General features: G+C 43.7%; 3 protein-coding genes across 7 annotated transcripts; 2 read left to right on the forward strand and 1 right to left on the reverse strand.

The window, feature by feature from the left end:
- The first annotated feature begins 285 nt into the window (after positions 1 to 285).
- Positions 286 to 4310, forward strand: LOC133884433 (uncharacterized). Of its 3 annotated transcripts, none has more exons than XM_062323845.1 (3): positions 286 to 691; positions 812 to 1355; positions 3534 to 4310. In XM_062323845.1, exons 2-3 carry the CDS (start codon positions 832 to 834, stop codon positions 3748 to 3750), a joined length of 741 nt encoding a protein of 246 aa, XP_062179829.1. In that variant the 5' UTR covers positions 286 to 691; positions 812 to 831; the 3' UTR covers positions 3751 to 4310. The 3 variants fall into 3 exon arrangements, with proteins under 3 accessions (XP_062179829.1, XP_062179830.1, XP_062179828.1); XM_062323846.1 differs by having other exon boundaries at positions 821 to 1355; XM_062323844.1 differs by having other exon boundaries at positions 287 to 691; positions 802 to 1355.
- Positions 4311 to 5341: 1031 nt separating this feature from the next.
- On the reverse strand, positions 5342 to 10222 carry LOC133884432 (phosphatidylinositol:ceramide inositolphosphotransferase-like). 3 transcript variants are annotated; one of them, XM_062323843.1, is made up of 12 exons: positions 9826 to 10222; positions 9635 to 9724; positions 8064 to 8150; positions 7905 to 7973; positions 7228 to 7308; positions 7081 to 7152; positions 6924 to 6984; positions 6740 to 6842; positions 6537 to 6632; positions 6408 to 6454; positions 6176 to 6321; positions 5342 to 5816 (listed from the first exon to the last, which is right to left on the reverse strand). In XM_062323843.1, exons 1-12 carry the CDS (start codon positions 9856 to 9858, stop codon positions 5751 to 5753), a joined length of 951 nt encoding a protein of 316 aa, XP_062179827.1. In that variant the 5' UTR covers positions 9859 to 10222; the 3' UTR covers positions 5342 to 5750. The 3 variants fall into 3 exon arrangements, with proteins under 3 accessions (XP_062179827.1, XP_062179826.1, XP_062179825.1); XM_062323842.1 differs by having other exon boundaries at positions 5342 to 5825; XM_062323841.1 differs by having other exon boundaries at positions 5342 to 5831.
- Positions 10223 to 13621: 3399 nt separating this feature from the next.
- Positions 13622 to 14604, forward strand: LOC133884102 (uncharacterized). The gene has a single exon (XM_062323479.1). It carries the CDS (start codon positions 13702 to 13704, stop codon positions 14602 to 14604), a length of 903 nt encoding a protein of 300 aa, XP_062179463.1. The 5' UTR covers positions 13622 to 13701.
- The last annotated feature ends 1963 nt before the right edge of the window (positions 14605 to 16567 follow it).

Here is a 16567-nt window from a genome sequence, read left to right on the forward strand (position 1 = left end):
ATAGTTTTGCAGATAGATAGACAGATAGACAGATGTACAAGTTTCACTCTATCACTTATTGTACACTCATTTTCGTATTGTTTTATCTCTAGAAAGAATTTTCTCGATGATGCGTAAACGCAAAGCATTTCTCTTTTAATAAATCACGCCACACCTGCAAGCAATGGACACAGTATATATAATAACATTTTTGAACTTATTATACATGACAATTTGACATAAAGAAGAACATGATATAACAAAAGAAGGGGAAAACTAATAAAAAGAGACTGCCCCCTCGCCAACTCCACTGTATCCACCCATCATCCACAGATTCACAGGAAGCAGTCTTGCGCCGCACTTTTGTCCACGAGTCACCCATGGCAATGGCCATAAGATGAGCTGAGAGCCAAACTCCCAGCTCTCTCTCCATCCCTTTCTCTTCCCGACAAGCACAGGGCTCGTCTTTCTCTTTCTCACTCCTCTTTTTTCCTCAAGCCATTCTCTCTCCCCCGGCTTCTCTTGTCCTTGCGGTGATGGACCAAGAAACCTCACGGGAACCCCAACCCTTGAGCCGTCCAGTGCCGCATTAGTGGGTTCCATCCCTCTTTGGATCGCTTCTCGCGATCGCATTGCCTGCGTTTCTTTATTTTGTCCGTGTTGATTGGTTCTTGATTCTTGGAGGAGGCGTGCGGCGGCAGCGTTTTTATTGGTAAATTTCTGCTCTTTATGGGTTGGGGTTTGATCTTGGAAACCGCTAGATTGATCTGTTGTGTTTGTTATTATAAATTTTTTTGTAAGCTCCCGTTCATTGATGTTTAGGTCGGAGTAGATATTTCAGTTTGAGGAGGAATGGTGGGCGGCGGAGAGCAGTCGGCGATCGACCCCGAGGCCGAGGACCTCGAGCGCGGCGAGCGGCGGCGCGATGCGGGTGAGTTCGCGGAGGCCGGCGACGAGGAGGAGGACGAGGAAAGCAGCCAATACTTCTCGGACGCGGAGGACCGGTCGTGGCCATCGCACTCGCGCCACAACTCCGCCGCCTACGAGGACTACATCTCACCGTGCGCGTCGGCCCGCGCGAGCTCCGTTGACGCCGACGCCGACGCCGACGGCGAGGCCGCCGGGGAGCACTGCAGGAAGTCGTCCTGCGTGTCGGAGTGCTCGCTGGACGACGTCGACCTGGAAGCCGGGCTGGCCGAGATCATAAAGGCCAGCCCCGAGAAGGCCGAGCAGAACTGCCGCATTTGCCACCTCGGCCTCGAGAGCGCGGCGGCCGAGTCCGGCGTCGGCATAACGCTCGGCTGCTCCTGCAAGGGCGACCTGTCCTACGCCCACAAGCAGTGCGCCGACACCTGGTTCAAGATCAGGGGCAACAAGTAAGTTCTTGCTCATAGAACTCGATGGTTCAGTCCAATTCAGTCATTTCACTGAGAGCCATGCGCAAACTCGTCATGTCAACCCGTATAGAATTGGTGATTTAACTTCAATTCACCCATTGGATTTGGCATTACACACAAATACAACACAAGATTTTCAGGGTTTACTCTAGGCAGATATAGGTTTATCTGAAAGAAAACGCATTTGGGGTGTGCATGAACACATGGTTGAGGAATCTTAACAAGTGGAGGTTGTTTTCTCTCTTTAGATGGGTAAAGGTAAAAGGGCGTAGATGGGAAGGAAAAGGCAAAGCAAATGATCTATTAATAGGCTTGTAGGAATCCCGAATATTGAGATTGTTGGAGAGGATAAAGTTAGTACTTGTTCTTTCAGTCTGCTTTTTCTCGCAGATTCTATGCATTATCTATTTGCTCTCCTGGAGTGTTGTGTTGGCCAAGTTTGTTCTTGATAGATTGAAGTGGTCCGATGTGAGCATATGTGAATGTGACATGAGTTTTTGTTTGGTGATGTAGGGGTAGTGTGGTTGTGTCACTTTCCACTACTAAAGGTGTTTGCTTTCATGAAATTGTAGTCAGCAATCATGAAATGCTGCACTTAAGTCTCAGTGCTAAGTGTTTCCATTATTAGGAAGGAGATGCAGATATTTCTAGAGAAGAGTGACTTTGTTAGCACAGATTGGAATTCTCTATTGTGTACTAGTGTACAATGTTAAGACTTAAGACGATACCGAGCAATATGCACTATTAAGGCAGCTGAGTTGATAGAGCTTTGTATTACAAAAGGATATGTAGCTATTTCTTTTTCTTGCAAAGAAGAATGACCACTTTAATTGGTATTGGGGCTTAGGAGTCACAAATTAATTGTAATAAGGGTATTTCCCAAGCAATTCAGCTTGGGCTGTTAAAGTTCTCACTATATTATAAACCTTAAATAGGATAAGATGTGGGTTTCGTAAGTTAGTTCAAACTTCAAACACATACTGGCAGTCAGTTCAAACCTGTAGTCTTAATTAGAAATAAAAACATTGGCAGTGAATCTTATTCACGGTGTTAAGAAAATAAGTTAAAGGAACCTGCTATGCGTTTTGAATAGCATATCATGAACCGCATTAGCAGCGCATTTCCCCGTGCTCCTATACGCCATTGTCATTCAAAGAGGCATTTGCACTCCATGCACTGTGCTAAGCACTGAAGCTGGCTAGAACTCACTAGAACTTTCTTTTTCAATTTAAGTTTTGCAAATTTAGAATTGATTTACCTGCTGGATAAATTATTTTATCATGTGATGTCAAATACACAGAACTCGCTGGATTAATGATCTTTTCAATCCAATTGTCAGACCAGTAAATGTAACAATGAGTCTTTAAACAACCTCTATGTTGCAACTATGTTGAAAGGAATAGAATGAATGATGGTTCCTGTGTTTATTTATTATTCATGTAAACCGCACTCTGTCAAAATTTGTGCATCCTGATTTTACAACTCAGAAATTAAGCAAACGTAGAGATAATTCAGGCAGAGATGCTTAGGCCTGCTGAGTGAAACATAGAACACGTACCATTTGTGCGTGTATATGGAGCATTGATCTGTTTGAGGGAATCAGGCTTATTCCTTACTGATTATCAGGATGGTTTCAGCTCTTATACTTGCTACCACAGCTCAAAGTCCTTGCTTTTAGAATCCTTGCATGATATCAAACTATGGTTTCTTTCCCTTTTTACATCCTTAGAGACATCTTTTTACGGGAAAATCTTTGGTGCAAACAAGCAAATGGGTGCAAACAGCAAATGTCGTCCATCTAATCCCCATCCGAAGGCTACGGTCCATCCACCTATGAAGGGGTTGATTTGTAGAAAAAAACCCATGCGGCTACAGAATATTGCGAAATAACCCCTCCACTGGTGGGATGGTAGGATCAACCGCAGCCTTTGGATGGGGATCAGATGGACGGCATTCACTGTTTGCACGTTTGCACACATTTGCTAGTTTGCACCAAAGATTTTCTCTCTTTTTATTACCTTCTGTTGTGCATAAAGAAAAAGTTGCAATGGCCCTCTGTATTCAAATATTGTCATCACATGCAAAGCTATCTATGTTTATTGCATTTTGCAATTTCAATGTGTATAAACTAAAAGATTTCACTTTTTCTTTGCTTAGAATCTGTGAAATATGTAGCTCAACTGCATGCAATGTTTTTAGCGACCCGGAGTTCAGTGACCAGTGGAGTGAAACAAACAACATAGCTGCTGTGCAAGCACCACCAGCTGAAACTCGGAGGTTTTGGCAAGGGCATCGGTTCCTCAACTTCCTTCTTGCTTGCATGTTGTTTGCCTTTGTCATCTCTTGGCTCTTTCACTTCAACGTCCCGGGCTGAGTTTTGAGCGCACATGGTCCTCAATAAAAGCTCCAAAGTTGTTACTCCAAACATGTGGGTAAGATCTAGCAAATCTGAAGAACAGACTGGTGAAGTAAAGTTGGAAATGGTATAAAAGAAGTACATGGTGGTCGCATGATGATCTTGCATTTGTCTGTTGTGAATGCTTTTCCTTTGGCAAAGATTAAAGATGATGATCCCGTAAGAAAGGAAACTCGAGGAGCATTTTCTGCCTGCTCCGAAAATTGATTGAGGTGAAAGCAGAGAATGGACGATCTGTTCCTCGAAAGTTAATGTTATGATGGCTTGAAGATCAGGGTTGTTTTAGTCTAGTCGTTTTCTTGCTTTCCAACCATTTACCATTTTGCCTGCTGATTTGGTGTGATTGTGTGCAGGTTCCTTTATGCGTATCCTCTGTTCAAATGATTATGATCCTGTTAAGGGTCAGCGGATTATTGTCCTTAGTAAGAGAAAATTTACTGTCAAGTGATTGCTGAAGCATGTTGCTGAAACGAATAAAGATAATACTGCGAAATGCTTGAGCTTTTGTGCACATAGAACTGAGTTTTGTATATCTGTTCATCAGTTGATAGTCGGATGCTTGGATGTGCTTCAGAATCCCGCCCTAGGAGCGTGCAGATAACTGCGCTGCCGGGACACGCAATAAATTGCACGATACTCGGGAGCGTACAAATAACTGATCTCATTCACGGAGTACGTTTCTGCTTGTAGGCCCAATTATAAATGAACGATCGAGACGTTGTAGGTAAACGCAGCTTGAAACCTTGATGTACCTACCGATGTGTTTGATTTCTAAGTTTACAGGTGTGAAAAGGCCTACTGTATTACTGTAGCGCAATGATTTTTTCTTCAGGGCTGCATAAGATCTGATACTGTCTACACTGCCTTTGGTGCAAGGGCGAATCTCATGCCTTCCTAATCCAATGGTTACAGGAAAAATTCATGGCATCATAGCGCTTTGAATACCTGTAAGTACAGCAAAAAAATTCACATTTACTTAAACCGTACTCCAGAGGATCTGGTTCCGACTTGTGATTCTTTGTTCGAGGCCTTGAGCTGGACCTAAATGTTTTCACGTTGCATCGGTAAAAGCAGTAATCGAGGTTAGACATGAGTGTTCTTGGCTCTACTACGAAAATATCCGAATTTAGACGATCCTTGTTGTTCACTTTGATGCATCCTGCGTAGCATTGAACCCGCATTTGGTACTGCAAGTGCAAAGCAATAATACAAACGACGAACCCTAGTTAGCTGATGTTTCTTGCACAAACTGTAGCAAGCATCGTAAATATCGGTGTGCTGTATGATGTAGCTGCTCTATGGCGCTCTACTGCATAGGATCAATGTGGCACCACGGAGTTTTGTCAGTTTCGAACGCTTTTGCAGGTTGTATGTTACACGCTACCGTCTAACAGTTCACACCACATGCGCTTGGGCCTGGCGCCTGCGCCCGCGGCCATCCGTCGCCGTATACGGGGCGTAACAGACGCATGTGATTTGCAGTTTGCACACGGCGCACGACTGAACGTGCCATCGCGTGGACTGCTCAGGCTCAGCCTAGCATGCAACAAGCATGAAAGCGTTGGCTCGAAGCAACAAGCCAACAGCTATACTCGTCACAAACTACAATCAGTGAGTCGGCGACTAATGGATACGAACGAGCGAATCAACCACTAGTTTCAGTCGATCAATATGTACATCAAGACCAAATTCCAGTGCCATCCTGAACGAGGCCATTGCAATGGGTAATTCAAAACTGTACCGCGAAGGAAGATCCGAGAGGCGCCGCGAGATTCGGGAGTCTTGCATCACGCAAAAGGATCGAGGGGGAAGGAGATCCATGTGATCGTTCAATGGTGTGGCTGGAGTCTTGGATGGCTTCAGTTCGACATGCAGGTAGACCCGGTAGTTTTTCTTCCCCCGGAGGATTCTCCTCCGGGCGCGAAGGACAAACTCCCGGTGAAAAGCAGATGCCGCGCTCATGTACCATTGGCAGTGGCCTCGGAGAGCGCGTGATTGATGTCTTCGCCGTGCCTCCCGTTCATCTGCGCCCGCTGTCGCTGAAAGTCAGAAACAGACATGCCAGTGAAAGTGCAAAATAGCGAGGCGCGATAGGACACTACGCACCGGCAATGCCTAGATGCAAGGGCCACAAACGAGCTTTGGTAGTAAGTAAATCAATAGATACCCCCACGAGGTTCTGTCGTAATCAAACTAAGTTCAACCATATTTTTTTCCCATAAAAAAAAACTAAGTTCAGCCATCAACACTGAGACTCTAATGACTACTTTATGCAGTTTCAGAGAGCATAAAGAGGGTTGGCAAATATTTTAGTAGGTGGTAAACAAGTCATCATAAAACTGGTAAAGAGAGTTTATATATGTTAGTAAAAGCTCTAAATTACCCGATCAGTGGGATCCCCATGGTTCCCGTTCAGCAACTTATGGAACTCATCCTTCAGTTTGTTGTCTCTCTCCTCCTTCAACCTAATATCCTTTTCTTTGGTACTCAATGGAAGCAAAGGTAGCCCACTCGTCCGATCCGGCATTTCTGCAGAAATGTCAGCAACGCCTGTTACAAAGTGCCTAGCATGGAACACCTCATAGGTAAGTACCAATGTGACATAAAAACAGTACCTGGGAGCTTGTTGTCTACAAAGAATACGACTAAGTTTACAGTATACCTGCAGCGGGGGGGGGGGGGGGGGGAAGTCAACAGAAAGGCAGTGGCCAATAACAGATAAGTGGGACAGAAATTTAACATACCATGCAACAACAACATCGACAGTGTAGTGCTTGCGAGAAGCAATTATCAGAAGACTCTGAATTATAGCCATCAACCAAGCAAGGAGCTTAATAAACCTGAAATACAATGTCCGCCAATTCAGTTTCAGTTCAGGAACAACCACAGGGTGCCAATCAGAACTTGATAAGATTCAAGCAAAAAAATAACAGAACAGCATCATTACCTTTTTGAACCATATTTATGGTATGTTCGAACGAAAACGAGAGTGAAAATCATGTGAGATGAAAATATCAAATCACCGCAGCCAAAAAGTACTCCACGAGGAACTGCAAAGAGCAATTCAAAGTTCTGGATAGTCAGGAAGAAATCATTATGGAATCTGCCAAATCAACAAAAGATAGACTTACAGTTAATCAGGAGCACTTCAAGTACACTATTGGGTGGTGGAAGGGTTGCCAATTTTGAGCCCTACAAAGACAACGCTATATGACTTCACATACGACTGAATGTCATGTTTTCACAGGCTATGCAGAACACATCATAGTAATAATAAAAAAATCTTACCTCACGACAGTGATAATTTGGACCCGGGAGCTGTGTTGAATAGAATGTAATAATCCTTAAAACCTGTGAAGCCTGGACAAAAAGTATACAGTTAGTGCTTCTCAGGGCATGTGCATAGATTAAAAGACCAGGAAAGACTGAACTCACAACTAAAAAGGCGAGGACCCTGCGCCAGATTAGCACGGTATAGAAACGTTTGCTGTGATAAATAAAAGGATGAAAAGTCCACTGCACGAAAAGATAATGTCATGTTGTGAGATCAAGCTAGATAAGCAGCTGCCTGAAAGAAAGGAAGAATTATAGATCTCATAATATAAAAAACATGTTGAACACCTTTTCCTCTTATGATAAAAGCAGTTAATGTTTGTGTTTTTTCAGCAAACGCTTTTTGTTTTCATGTAAAACGTTCTAGGTTTTGTCGGTATTAAAGATGTCAAACTCAAGAAATAAAATATTAATAGCAAGAAATTCCAATGTGGTTTACAACAATTTATAATCAAGATGCCTTTGATCCATTGGATACAACACACAAGTTCCGTAACATCACAATAGTGCACAAAATCAATGGAGCATGATTAGGTTTCATTTAAAGCAAACATGACAATAATTAACTGTGTATTTCTTATGCAAAACTAGATCAGTCTCAGAGCTAAATTTTAGGCTCATACAGCATGTCCCCAGTTTTCGGCTTTTCAGTTCATATTTAGTACCATTATCTTACCCTACAGGGGAGAAAGAACAAATACGAGAATACATGCATATAAGGAGGGTAACAGACTGACAGGAGTCAAGCAGCTGAGTAGAAAATTAAAAGAATAACCTACCAACACAAATGAGATGAAGATGGAAGAAAATAAGCTCTCACTAAGATAACCTTTGGCTTGCCCAAGCTCCTAAAAAGTTGCAACAGTGCCAAACGGCTGTAGTGAGTTTAGATCAACTACACTCTAATCAATAAAAATAGATATAAGTAATTCACTTACTGGAAGGGCCATAAATCCCAAGTCCTGGAGCAGTGGTCCAGGTCGATGCAAATAATGCACTCCTCGAGCAGCCAATCCATGAATATACTATTTATAGGCAAAATTATTGTATATGAATCATAGCTGAATAAGTAAACCTACATAACTAAATAGTAAGTACATCAAAAAAAATGGGAAGAATGGGAAATTTTCGTCACTTTTACGGAAAGAAAACCTGCAGAGTAGAAGGGGAGAAATAACATTATCAACTGAGAATTGTTGCTCACAAAAGCCATAACCTGCTATTGGGATATAATAAGAATTATGCTTTTTCTCACCATGCCAGCCATTTTAACTTTGATCATGGATCGTGAAAGAGCAGCAGTCACAAATGACAGTATACAGAGTAAACTGGAAATATTATGTTCAATAATTTGTGAGACAGTAATCACTAAATCCCAGAATCATCAATCAACTAATGTGCAGGAATTTAGGCATGAAAGATTGGAGTGGTAGGAGGTAGATGGATGTTTAATCAGGCTCAATGAAGACACAACGATAGGCTTCAGGTTATGAAATATTTATGCAAATTATTATCACAGCAACACAACTTGATGACACAAAAGGAGATTTTGAGGAAAGCATTCAGATAAGAAGGCCAACATACAGAGAGAATATTTTTCCATGCACAAGTTAATGGCCAAATTAATTTTTAAGTGGCAAAAGAAAAACTAAATTAATGTTGACAAGTAAAAAAAATAGGACAGACATGGCATGTTTCGTAAAGGAAGACAAGCACAGTTATGTCAATGCACGGAAAGTACCAATGCAGTCGTAACGTAACAATTCGACTCCACAACATGACATATATCACGAAAATGCTGCTCAAGCCTGAAAGATTTGAATAAAATGCTTACCTGCACTATTTTTTCTCATACTATTTCCCAATGAACTATTCATCCCATGTAACATGAAATATACCACGCAAAGACTGCTCAAGCCTGACAACATTTGAATAAAGTGCTTACCCGCACAAATCTTCTAGTACCATTGACCAATGAATTACTCATGCATGGATGTATATGCTACTATTCCTCAGAAGTGGATCAGACTTTAGCAACTATTATTAAAACTAAAAAGGCAATACGCTTCCACGATATCTTTCCTTCAAGGAGAAATGTGCGGCACAGAGCAATATTCACATCAAGTTTCGCTCTGTTGTTGTGTCCTCGTCAACAACACAAACTTACAGCATGCAGGCGAATTTACACTAGAAAACACTCGTACATAAACTTAACAATACAGCTGATTGGTTCAATTAGACACGCCTATGGCTCTAAAAAATAAAACACTACTGATACAAGATGATCAGAGAACTCAGAAACAAAGCCCCTCAAACCCAAAATCACAATCATAAACAATTACATGATGCAGGAGAAGTTGCTAAAGGGGAAAAATTAATAGTATCTTAAATAGCCATATTAACATAACGTAATTCTGCAACGCGCACCACTAGCAATAACAGAGCACGAACGGAATTAATAATTCCACGGGGACGACCAGAAACTATGGCAATAAACCAGTAAGCTCACCTGGCAAATCAGTCCGGCGAGGAGCAGCCGCCACTTCTCGCGCAGTAGCGGCAGCTCCGCCGATATCTCTGCGGTCACCTTCCTCCATACCTACACACCCAACAAAAACCTCATAAATCGCCACAGCTCGATCAGCAAAAAAACTCACCAAGTAGTACTAGCAAAGTCGCCGAATCGAATCGAAGCGAAACCTTGGAAGCCTCCCGCGCTATGTACATCGTCATGGCCGCGGCCCGCGCAACAACCCCTGCTCCCACGCCGGCTCCCGCAGCAGCAGCTCCTACTAGGCGGAGACGCGATCACGTCCATGCTCCGATCCGCACATCACGCCTCGAGCCTCCGCATCCCCCGGGCGGGATCGTCGGCTGCACGGAGCGGAGAACGGCGCGAAGCAGAGCGAGAGAGACGGGGAGCAGGCCCACCAATTTGGCCCCCGCTCCTCGGGGCGCGGAGCGGGGAGTAAACGGCTAGAGGCCGCTCTCGGGGTTGCCTCGACTCTCGCGTGCGGCGGCAGAGGCGATCTCTTGCGAGCGACGAGGCCGGCTGCGTGGGGCTTCGGAGTTGGGAGTTGAGGAGGGAGAGAGAGAGGGGGGGGGGGGAGGCCACGAGGGTGGGAGCGGAGGGCAGATTTGTGAAGAGACATGCGACTTGAGGGGGTTTGTGGAAAAAGGCGACGATGATCGTGGGGCTTCTTCCTAACTGGCCCGTTTTGGCTCGGGGCAGTTGGAAGGGAAAATTGATTATACTTTGATCAATTATTTTTAATAAAATGTTTGAAGTTGATTTTTTATTATATGTTTATAGAGATTAGTTTGTAACAAAATTTCGTATTAGATAAGAAGATAAATACTAAACTTTATTATAAACTAGTCTCAGTTTATGTAGAACGTATAATCAAAAGATGATCCTCTCTCTCTCTATATATATATATATATTATCAAATATTTATCACCTTTGGGCATATAAACAAATTTTCCCAGTTGGGAATCGTGAAGCCCTGAGGCTCTATGCATGTGTGCTGGTGTTTTTCTAGCCAAGCAGCCATGTGCTCAACACAAAGCTCCCTCCCACAACCCTAATCTAGTCTGGTGTGAGGAATAAATCTGTGTCATAGATTCTAAGCTTGGTGCTTGAGCCTCATATTTATGTAACGAAAGTTTGCAATCCATCAACATCATGCGCGAGTAGAGTATGGAGTAACTTTGCTAGTACAGTCAGTGTAGTGGCATTTGATAGTCTGTCAAGTTCGATATATTCCATGTAGTTGCGCCAACAAATCCAACGTTTCAGATCAACAAAAGGTTCTAATACTTGTATAAGAAATCCAGGTACTCACTAACATAATCTGATGTGTCCACTTAGCAGCACAATAGGGAAACTGGGATTTCGTTACGTCTTTTAAGCCCGGCGAGCTGATCGAAAACCAGGAAAAGAATTGAGCAAACATCGCACTTGGGACTTGGGAGTGACGAGGATTCAGACGCAAACTTCCCTAGTGGCGCGGGCAGTTGGCTGGGGCCCCGGCCCTCGCACCGTAGTAGAGGTCCAGAACTCCAGATCGTGGGAATGCCATGCCAAATCCTCTTGACTTGTCAGAGGCGAATAGTATGAACAGTAGTCTGACATCGAACACAAGAGAAAAGACGGTGTTGTATCAAATATTATAATAATATTACTGTTTATATACTCCCTTTGATTGTAAATGTAGATCGTTTTAGACTTATACACAAGAATTAAAAAAGTAAATCAAATGATCTTGTTGTCCTTTATTTATTCTGTATTAAAAAAGATAACTCATTTATTTAGGAGAGTGGTAGTATTTATTAAACAAGGGTAAAACAGGAAAAAAAAAAAGAAAAAAACTATAGAAGTACAAGAATAACTTATATTTAAAAAATAGTTGATGATGTTAAAACGATCTACATTGGAGTATTACTGTAGCATGGGATTCCATGCATCTGCGCGGTGCCCGCGGCGCCATGCCATTGCGATTTATTTTTCTTGCCGCGAGTCAGCAGTGCATCTGCATGCACATGGAGCGATGCAGATACCGACGGGTAAGCACCGCACCATGTGGCCTGGAAATAGTGAACAGCGATACAGCTTCCGGCACATGTACATCCACGCCGGAAACGGCAATAGCACTACGCATACAAAAGAAACTGTCAATGCGGCTTGCAAACTGCATTCCTAAAATATCTTGCATAGAAATCCTTTTTATAAGACTGAGTATAGAAACCCTTTTGTTCAAATGAGACAGAAAATGATGACAGGTGCAGTAGCATGCATCAGTACACAGGATCTGCTGCTTAACATGCGTGCTGCTTCCATGGGTCTACGGTATGGTGTCTGAGTGTTGGATGGACTTAACGAACTAAGTGTGGTTTTTTCGGGGTGAGGCTTTTAGCTTTTACAATCCGTTGTAACGAATGGATAGTTTCTATAATTTGTTTGTTGGATAGTAGAAATTTAAAAAGTTATTTTTCTTCAGTTGTTTACAGATTATAAAAGTTTATTTTATTGAACTGTCTATTAAAGTTTTCTATAATCTACAATCTAAAAGTTTTACGTAATTTAACTTTTACAATCTATAATCTACAAACTGTTTTTCAGAATCTCCAACTGAAACAAACATGTCTAAAAAGCTAAGGCAGGTCTACCGGGTGGTCCATGTTTTTTGCTTGAGTGTAAGTTTTGCCTGGGGAAGGGAATTTCCATCTGCTTTCTAGCTGGAGTACGTACGTATAAAACTTTGATCTTGCACAATAATGCTTAAGATGGTTCCTAAAAGGAATAATTGAGATATCAGGATGTGTTCTGGTACTCCATCAGTTCAGTAGTTTGATCAACTCGGAATGCCAGAGATTAACCACGTGATATTGGAATTGAAAAGTTGTGAAGGAGAGGCCGAAAGTCAACTGTGATACCATCCCAACCGCTCCCCGGCCGTCTCATAAGTCAGATCAGTACCGTCCGTGTGATAGAAGTCATCGATCTTGACTTCTTGAGCGAGAGCCGTGCTGAAATGACCTATTTTTGCAGCGTGTAAGCGTAAGAATTCCAATATATTTCTTGTCGTTTGGAATCAACAATAGGCTTTGTTTTGTTTTTAGAAAAGTTCATATACTTGGTCGGCAAGAAGCCGAGAAGATTAGGCTAACTCCAGCAGGTACTCTAAATTTTCATCCTCAAAAATACTATTACAGCATCCCTATCACTATTACAGCCTCCCCCATTCCATTCATCTCCAGCAGAACCCTTATATCTGGATCTCTATTTTCTCTTTCATGTTTTTTAATGTTTTGTTGGTAACCGCCATAACCGCCGGTGCATGATTCTTTTTTTTAATTTTCGGGGTCATGTTACGCAAATGAATGGTACGTCGAAAATTTGTGCAGACATTCATTAGGTTTTATAATTCGTGAAATTAGGTATGATATTTTGACGGGCTTGTTGCGGAAGACAACGTGGCTTGCAGGGGAAGGTGTTGGAGTAGTGGCTTCTCGTGGAAGAGAGGGTGCTTGCTTCCCCTAGAAGATTGTTTGAGGCACTCTAAGAAGGAGGCAGGAGGATGGTTGCAAATGCAAGGTAGCTAAATGGATCATCGACAAGCTTGGAAGGAATACTTGAGGGAGTTGTGTTTCCCGTCCAACGACTCGTCCGATGAAGAAGATGATTTGTTCATGGAGGGTATGAGAGCTTGGCAAGCCGACCTGGAGGAATCAGAGAGGCGACCATGGGGGGGCTCAGTCCCAGGTCGAAAGCGTATCAACCGCTATCGGCACGAGGGCCATATGAGGTTGTTCAACGACTACTTTGCCGATCCTCCTGTGTACCCCGACTACATATTCCGGCGCAGGTATTGTTACATTCTCAACTGTTAAAGTGTTTAAAAAGGGTGTGTTGTTCATAAACATGTGTGTTGTTGCAAGTTCCGGATGAAACGCGACCTGTTTATGAAGATAGTTGCAGCTATTGAAGAGAAGGACCCATGGTTCGTGCAGCGGAGAAACGCAGCTGGAGAGCTCGGGCTGTCAGCATTGCAAAAAGTGACTGCGGCATTTCGTATGCTAGCATACGATGCGCCGGCTGATTCTCTCGATGAGTGCCTTCGTCTTGGTGAGAGCACCATCATTGAGAGTATGCGTCGTTTCGTCAATGCTGTTGTGCAGGCATTCGGCGATGAGTACCTTCGTTCTCCTAATGAGGAGGACACTGCGAGGTTGCTCGCCATCAACTCGCGCAGAGGCTTCCCCGGTATGTTAGGAAGCGTTGATTGTATGCATTGGAGGTGGAAGAACTGCCCTACGGCGTGGGCGGGGTCTTACACGGGGCATGTTAACGCTCCAACTATCATTCTTGAGGCGGTCGCGTCGCAGGACCTGTGGATCTGGCATGCATTTTTTGGCATGCCTGGTTCGCTAAACGACATCAATGTCCTCCACCGATCACATCTCCTCGACGACTTAGCCGCCGGACAGGCACCGAAGGTTAATTACACAATCAATGGTCAGGACTACACAATGGGTTACTACCTTGCTGACGGAATTTACCCGGAATGGGCCACGTTTGTGAAGCCCATTCCGGCTCCTGTCGGCCGCAAGCGGCAACACTTTGTCGTGCAACAAGCGGCAGCCCGCAAGGACGTGGAGCGCGCCTTTGGAGTACTCCAGTCGCGGTTTCCTATTGTTCGCGGGGCAACACGGTTGTGGGACGAGGAAACCTTGTCCACCATCATGACCGCATGCATAATCATGCACAACATGATTATTGAAGACGAGTGCGAAGACGGCGATGTGGACTACGTGTACGAGGGAGCAGGTGAAGACGTGCAGGCTTCTCACGACGTGACGCCACCATTGATGGTCTTGAGCCAACGGTACAATGCAATTCGATGCAAGCAGGCACATGTTAATCTCCGGGAAGACCTTGTCGAACACATTTGGCAGTTACACGGAGGCGACGTGTAGCGGCATGGTACTAATTGGACCAAACTATGTTTCTGCATTCGCTGCCTTGTGCAATCGGTATGGAGCTGCACGTTTAGTGCATTGTACTGTGCTTCGTACTGATAGTGTGTCAAACTATCTTTGTTGTAATGTGGTAGTTCCTGATTGTCAATGAACTATGTTTCGTATGGTACTCATTCTGCAAATTCTAAATTCGACAAATAACCTGAAATTTGGAGGACACAATCTGAAAATTGACACCAGAACCTAAAATTTTAGGAACCAAGCTGCAATTGCAGAACTCAAAATCAGGCTTCAGAACAGAAGGCAAAAAAAAAATCAGCACATCCTCAAAATTTCAGACTACACCAAGACCATGTAGCTTCAAAAATTCAGCTAACGTACAGGTGGACAACCGATTATCAGTTTTGAATCTGAAATATCAGCACACGCGCTGCCATTGCAGAACTCATCTTCATAATTCATCAATGTCAGATCTGAAATTGACATACAGGTGCCTGCAATGTTTGGAACCTCAAATTACAGAACACAAATGTACATACACCTGCAATTTTAGTTTGCAAAGTGACATCCAAGTTCAGAACATACAGGTGCTTGCAATGTTTGGAACCTCAAATTACAGAACACAAACTGACATACAGCAGCAAATTTAGTTTGGAACCTCAAATTTCAGAACACAAACTGACATCCAAGTTCAGAACACATGATTACATAACAAACTGCATACAAACTGCATACAAACTGGAAATTAGTCCGAACCAACAAAACATTGTTTAAATCAGAACTTCAAATTTCAGAACGTAGAACCCGATGAGGCGCGCCTAGCAGCAATGATACTCTGACGAAGACTTTTGTAATACTCTTTTTGGTCATCGTCCATTTGCGATAAATCCATGTTCATTATCCTCATTTCCTCCTTCACCTTCTCTAGTTGCATTCGCTCCTCCTCGAGGCGAAGGCGCTGCCGCTCTACATACATCATCTCCGCGAACCTCTCGGCCCTTTCCTTCTCGAACTTTTCCTTCATACTAAATTGCCTGTCGAATACTTCCTTCATTGGTGCCGACGCCGAGTTGGAAGCAGTCAATGAACCACGCCCTATTTCCTTCGACCGGCTCCGGCCAACAGGTCTCTTAGCTCGGACCGTGCCTTCGCTACCTGTTTCTTGTGCAATTCCCTCAGGCTATGATGGTGGCATGTTCTGAGTCAATGAAGGGCTGCCATCTCCTGCTGCGCTGGAAGTCTTTTGCTTCTTCCTGGAAGCCTCTGACTGCCACTTCGGATGGTGTCGCAATTCACGCCAACAAGGAAGCAACGTGAACTCTTTATGTTCAACTGCCTGGAACATTTTGCAAGCCTCAACAACCTGCACAACAAGGCACCATTATAGTACAGGACGAGTGCAACATCATTTACAAGAGAAATGTGACGGTGGCATACAACATCGTACCGTCTCCCCCTCCGTGGTACCGCTGCGTCTACTACGCATTGCACGCGCGTAGTGGCCGCAAAACTTTTGTACCATCCCATTAATGAATGCCCACCTCCCTTGCAACGACTTCTTGTTGCGCGTGGACGGGAAGTCTTTGTGCTCGTGGAAGTAAGACTCGATCCGCTGCCAAAACGCGCCCAAACTTTGGTTCGAACCCACCACCGGATCCATGCTAATGTTGAGCCAGGCAGAAACAAGTAGGAGGTCTTCCTTCATCGTGTAGCTCTGCCCACGGCCTCCACCAGCAGGTATATCTGTTTGTGCATCGTCATTCTGCACCACGGGCTCTGGGGCCTGTGAGCCACTCAATCCTTCTTGGGTCAGTGGTACTACATCATCCCATGGAATAGCATCGTCGTCCCCTCTCAGAAAATCTATGTACTCCATAGAATCCCTGCATACTTTGGTATAAGCGCATGCACCATACATATATAGAACAATAGCAGCATGTAGCATTCCATATTAGAGAGG

Source organism: Phragmites australis, chromosome 11 (assembly GCF_958298935.1).
Source record: "Phragmites australis chromosome 11, lpPhrAust1.1, whole genome shotgun sequence".
Lineage (NCBI taxonomy): Eukaryota > Viridiplantae > Streptophyta > Magnoliopsida > Poales > Poaceae > Phragmites > Phragmites australis.